General features: G+C 56.0%; 1 protein-coding gene across 2 annotated transcripts; it reads left to right on the top strand.

Annotated features, from left to right (window-relative positions):
- The first annotated feature begins 44 nt into the window (after positions 1-44).
- RBP5 (retinol binding protein 5) lies at positions 45-2401 on the top strand. 2 transcript variants are annotated; one of them, XM_048294163.1, is made up of 4 exons: positions 45-112; positions 1149-1327; positions 1801-1902; positions 2267-2401. In XM_048294163.1, exons 1-4 carry the CDS (start codon positions 91-93, stop codon positions 2318-2320), a joined length of 357 nt encoding a protein of 118 aa, XP_048150120.1. In that variant the 5' UTR covers positions 45-90; the 3' UTR covers positions 2321-2401. The 2 variants fall into 2 exon arrangements, with proteins under 2 accessions (XP_048150120.1, XP_048150119.1); XM_048294162.1 differs by lacking the exon at positions 45-112 and adding an exon at positions 675-888.
- The last annotated feature ends 3480 nt before the right edge of the window (positions 2402-5881 follow it).

Genomic DNA, 5881 nt, shown 5'->3' with positions numbered 1-5881 from the left:
GCAGGGACGGCGGCACCTCCGGCAGCCGCGCCCCGCCCGGCCCCGCCCCGCACTGCAGCATGACGTCACGGGCCGCGGGGGGCGCAGCCAATGCGCGCGGCCGCCGCGCCAGGTGCTGCGGGACGGGGATGCGGGATCGGCATGCGGGATGGGGATGCGGGCGGGGCGCGCCCGCCGCTCCTCTCCTCCCCACTGCGGGCCGGGCAGGGCGCGGAGCGCGGCGACGGCCGCGGGCGCCTGCCCAGGGAAGGGGGGGCTTCAACACCGGGGCGGCTGCCGAGGGACGCGGAGAGTGTGGAGATCGGGGGGATGCGGGGGCGAGGGTCTGCACACCGCACCCGGAGCCCGGGCTCGGGCTTGGCAGAGCGGAGCTGCCAGCCTGCCGCCGCCTCTCCTCGACGGGGTGTCCGCGCCGTGGGGAGCGCAGGCCGGGGCACTGCTCCGACGAAGCTCGCAGGCACCAGCGTCACGGTGTGAGGAAGGGCCAGAGAGGGAAGGTTCCTTGGCGCTGGTTGGAATCCCAGAGTTTAATACGAGCAGCCCCCGAGGAGGGCGGACGGTGAGGAGGTGACACGCCGTCCTTACGTCCTGCCCAGCCGAGGCGGAGATGCCGGAGCAGGGGCCGTCCCGGCCCTTTCCGCGCCCCCCGCCGCGGGGACTCTTACTGCGGCGGGGGGCGCGGGGATCGGGCCGCCCCGCAGCGCTTCCCGCACCGCGGGAGAGCCACCGGCCCGCCCGGCGAGCCACTTTGGTCCCCGCTCCGCGCCTGCCCCGCTGCTTGCGCTCCTTCCTCCGCGCCGTCCCTCTGCCCCGGGATGCCTCCCAACCTCACCGGCTATTACCGCTTCGTCTCCCAGGAGAACATGGACAATTACCTGCGGGCTTTAGGTAACGCTCCCTTCTCTGTCGCGCTCCCTGCTCTCCTTTAGCTCCGTTTTGTGTCTCCAAAAAGTTAAGAATCGGAAAGGGGAAAGAGGAAGGGAGTTGGGAACTCTCTGGTCTTTCTGTCTTCTATCATCACTTTGGCGCTGTGGTGGTAGGGGAAAGGAGGTGACATGGTTGATGTTCCCTGGCTAAAAGAGTGGAGGAGCTCTACTGGATGAGGGGCCCAGGTTGTCCACACATCTCCCCTCTCTCTCATCCTCCAGATATCAACGTGGTCTTGCGAAAGCTGGTCTGCCTACTGAAGCCGGACAAAGAGATTATCCACACGGGAGATCACATGGTCATCCGCACCATCACCTCCCTGCGGGACTATGTTATGGATTTTGACGTGGGAGTCCAGTTTGAGGAAGACCTGGGACCCGTGGATGGACGCAAGTGCCAGGTGAGAAACCGAAACAGAGCAGTTTCACAGGGGAGTGGGGTGTGCTAAGAAGTTCAGGGACTTGCTCAGCTTTTGACTCAATAACTAGTTGAGAACCAAGCCTAGAGCTGGCATGCCCCTGCAGGTCCAGGAGTAAGTGGTTCTATGAGTGAATCACTCACTGCAAAGAGAATGAGCAGCAAAGAGCCAGAAACCAGTACTCTGGGAGCCAGAGGATATTATCCTCTGGAGCAAAGTCCTGAAAAGATAGAATGTCAGCTCCTTTGGCAGAACTCTGTTGTTGCACTCGGAAGCCAGAGGGTCATTCACCTCCCACAAAGACCATCAGTCCCAAGCAGCCACTAAAGAAACACCAGATCGGGGATTGCATTTGAAATAGTGTCTGAGAGGAACAGCCAGTGTCATTGCTGGAAACACGTGTTGCCCTGATCCGCTTGTCTCAGGACCATGTCTTCCCCTCTCCTTTCTTTCAGACAACCGTCTCCTGGGAGGGGGATCAGCTGGTGTGTGAGCAACTAGGAGAGAAGAGGAACCGAGGCTGGAGGCACTGGTTGGAGGGGGACCGGCTGCATCTGGTGAGGAGGGGTCCAGTGCAGCTTGCAAAATCCCGATCACAGCGAGTGGGGGGGACATAATGCAGGTGCTGTGGGCTCTGAGCCCTGCAGTTTTCTTCCACCTTCTCTCAGACTTCATCCCCGGCTCTGCGGGGGCAGCCACCGCTTCACACAAACATCCGCCTTCAGGGTTTAAAAGTTAAAGTTCAACAAAGGCGATGTCCCTTCCCTGCCCTGCAGCCGGACCTTCTGGGGCTTTGGGAGGGTCAGCTGTGCATCAGCGTGTGGCCTGTGAGGCTCCAGCCAGCAGCGGGAGGGCTGGCAGAGCAGGGGAGAGACACGAGGGGATCCAACCTAAACTCCTCTTTGGCCCCCCTTTTCCCAGCGCATGACTGCTGAAGATGAGGTCTGCGTCCAGGTTTTCCAGAAGGTGAAGTGAGCGCTCCCCGCAGAGATGCCCGGACGGGACCCGCGCTCCCCAGTGCCAGAAAGAAAAAGAAACAAGACCCGAGCGAGCCGAGCCGCCCGTAGCAGCGTGTTTTCTTGAGCCTCGCCCACCGGGCCGGCCGGGGGTCACGGCGGGGCCGGGCCGGCGGGGAGCGGGAGGCGGGGAGCGGGGTGGGCCGGGCGGGGAGGGCGCTGGGCCGCCGGCGGCGCGGAGGCTCCTTTCAGAATAAGAGCGGGCGGGGAGGAGCGGGGCGGGGGCTGCCCCGCCGCCGGCCCGGCCCCCGCAGCTCCGCGCTCCTCCTGCCGCCCCCACCGCTGCTGAACCCCGCGATGCCCTCCGGGGATGGGGGGGTCAGTGCCCGAGTGGGCAAGGGTAGCTCAGGCTGCCCCTTCTCCTGCAGCCACCAATACCTGCCGTCTTTTCTGGTCCTCTGGGGATGCTACATTCTTCCTGGCATGCTGGGGTCATAGAATCATGGAATGGTTTGGGTTGTAAGGAGGTTAAAGATCATTTAGTTCCAGGCCTCCCCTTTCCTTCCCCCCCCCCCCCCCCCCCCCCCCGCCATGGAATTCAGGAAGAATTTCTTCAGGGAAGGTGTTTTCAAGCATTGGGATGGGCTGCCCAGGGAGGTGGTGGAGTCACCATCTCGGAGGTGTTCACGAAACAATTGGATGTGGCACTTACTGCCACGGTCTATTTAAAAAGGTTGATGATCAGTCAAAGGTAGGACTTGATGATCTTGGAGGTCTTTTCCAGTCTAAGTGATTCTGTGATTCTGTGATGCATTTCACTTAGATCGAGTTGCTTAAAGCCTCATCCAACCTGTCGTTGAACACTTCCAGGGATGGGGCAGCCACAGCTTCTTGGGATCCTCAAGGAGGATGGGTAAAAAGCAGAATTTGTCCTTCAGAGTCTAGGATTCTCATGTGATGGTGTGAAGTGTGAGGGCTGGAGTAACCAGCCACATGTTCACTGTATTCCTGAGAAGGTCCCATGGGTGAGGAAGGGTCCGGATCTCTTCGTGGAGTAAGAAACCACAGCCACCACCTCTAGCCCCAACACTCCTTCTGGCATTCTTGGCAGGGTCTCCTCATGACCATCGTAGCTCCACTGGTTCTCAGCTATCTGCAGTTGGAGACCAAGGGGCAGAACCAAAGGAGGTGAGGTCTCCTGAAAAGCCAGACCCATGCCACAAAGAGAGGTGTTCTTTAATGATGACACCTGATGGGATGGGCACGAGTCCACAGGCAGTTACTTCTGAAAAATGCTTGTGGTTGCCCCCTAACAAAAGGTTGAAGGGGAGGGTACACAAAAACATGCAGCTACTGACACCACAGAGAACCAAGAGATTTGCAGATCTTGAAAATATAAGCCCTTTTTTAAGCTGAAAAAATGTTTTTTTTCTGCCAGCAGCTCATTTAAAAATAGTGTTTTCTGGAGAGCTTCTTTTCAGAGAACTGCAAAAATGAGTGCCATGAGAAAAGCGTTACTTCAGAACATGTGATAAGCAAAGGGTTGGGGAGCTGCAGCTGTGCCTATAGTGTCAACCTCTGACTCTTTACAGTTGTATCTGAGGACATAGGAGGCAGCAGCACCCTGTCAATATCCATAACCCACAATTTGAGTGCCGCAATCAAACCCAGTGAGCAATCAGAGCCATGCCATCCAGCGTGTCTGCTCTGTGCTGACCTCCTTAACCCATCACTCCTTCTATTACAAGGAACCTCTACATGATCTTTGTTGTATCATGAAGTTGCAAAAGGCAGTGGTTTGACTGACAGCAGCTAGAGCTGGTCCCACTGTTGCCCTCTTCACACTCTTCCATGCCACAAGAACGTCCTCTGAGCTGCTTCTGATGCCCAGCACCAAGCTCGCCTCACCATGTCCAGGTTGGTGTCTTCCAGACTGTGTGATCAACAACTAATCAGCTCATTCCAGGCCCTGCACCACAAGCTGGTACAAACTCTGCTCTCCTGAGCCTACATTCCAGCTGGATAGCAGACACTATTGCCTTCAGGTGATTAGCCAGACTCTCCCACTGGCCTGCCAGCCATCCACATAATTTTCCTGTAAGCCTGTGAGGTGATAGGGCAAGTAGATTGCTTCTGACTCATTGCCAGCCATCATATATCCATGACAGCCTCTCTTCTTGAGGAAGCGTCTGATTGTGCCAGAGCCATAGATAAGAATCATACTCACTTGATGTGGTCCACACTAATGGTAGTCATAGGGGATAGTGCTGGAACCTATTCTAGGGCTTCAGGTAGTAACTACCAGCATTAATAATTCAGTTTTTTTCTTTTGTAATCATGCTATAGGTGTGATGCCTAAGTCAGATGGTGACTTTACCCAGCAGTACTGTATTGCTGAGACACGAGGCTATGGGAAGTGAGGATGCCACTGTAAGGCAGAGGAAAGGTGTGATATTGGGAGGTCACAAGTGGGAGGAGGTGTGACCTTGGTGAGTGGCTGCAGAACTGTGTACCCCTCAGGGTATTACACTTGGCTTTACTCCTTGATTTAGAAGACACAGAAACAGGCTGCCAAGATGCTGCTGTTGCTCACCATCTCATACCAGGGAAAAACCCACTCTTAGAGTTCTGAACCTTCTTTTGGTCTCTGTCATCCTCTCCCTATCAGCTAGAGCTGCAGGAGCAACATGATTTGTCTGAAAGAGTGCTGAGCCATTGGATAGCACGGGCCTGTCTGCGTGAAAGCCAAGCCCAATGGCAAAGTGTCCCAGACGGCTCAAACTTTGGGTACTTTGGGCAGTCAAACCAAGGGGGTTGAAGGTAGAGTGCCCTGGGAAACCAGCTCAGTATTGTTAGGTGAGCCTGGATCTGCAGCCCTGCAGTGCTGTAGGGTAGGTGGTGTAGCTGTAGGAGGCCAAACAGAGGTACTTCTCTGTCCTCCTTGCTTCAGGTTTGAGGATAAAGTGTCCAGCTCCTTCTTCTCTGTGGATGAGAGGGTCTGGTCCACATGTCAGACAATAATTTCACAGCTTCTGAGGCTGTAGAGCAGGTTTCCTTCCAATGACCTCCTCCAAGACACAGTATTCAAAGAAGAGTTCTTGCTCCACGAGAGGATGTTGGCATCTTTGACCATGCTGAAGATCTACAATTTCTTTACTTTGCTCTGATATTGTCTGGGTTTATTGTCCAGACCACTTGTAATGCAGGTGAGGCAAGCAGGCAGCAAACAGGTGATCGTTTAGGCATTCTGGTTTCTACATGTGTTCCGTGGTCCTACAGGAATTCTTCCCCTAAGAAAAGGTGGGCACATACGTCCTTCCAAGGTAAAACCGGTACCATGGTATTTCCTGGCTCCAGCCTAACGTGAAGAAGAGGATTGCGCAGAGCATCTGAAGGGGAACGCCACCAGTGGGAGCACTGGAGTAGGATTGGGGATGTAGGTGTGTCCCCAGCCAACCAACAGCGCTTCTCCAGGCGGAGTACTCTCCTGTTATCCCAGATGATGTTACCGGGACGGGAGAAGGAAACGAAGATACGGGAGATACGCTTTGAAAGTGTCGCAGAACACTCCCAGTAAGTG

The sequence above is a fragment of the Corvus hawaiiensis genome, chromosome 2 (assembly GCF_020740725.1).
Source record: "Corvus hawaiiensis isolate bCorHaw1 chromosome 2, bCorHaw1.pri.cur, whole genome shotgun sequence".
Lineage (NCBI taxonomy): Eukaryota > Metazoa > Chordata > Aves > Passeriformes > Corvidae > Corvus > Corvus hawaiiensis.
Note: the sequence above shows the minus strand (reverse complement) of the source record. Positions and strands in the feature narration are given on the sequence as shown.

What these genes read in the sequence shown, in the direction of transcription:
- RBP5 (XM_048294162.1), top strand. Translation starts at nt 816, where the DNA reads ATGCCTCCCAACCTCACCGGCTATTACCGCTTCGTCTCCCAGGAGAAC. An exon ending in CAATTACCTGCGGGCTTTAG is followed by an intron (nt 889 to 1,148) that starts GTAACGCTCCCT and finishes CTCATCCTCCAG; the next exon opens with ATATCAACGTGGTCTTGCGA. An exon ending in AGGGGGACCGGCTGCATCTG is followed by an intron (nt 1,903 to 2,266) that starts GTGAGGAGGGGT and finishes CCCTTTTCCCAG; the next exon opens with CGCATGACTGCTGAAGATGA.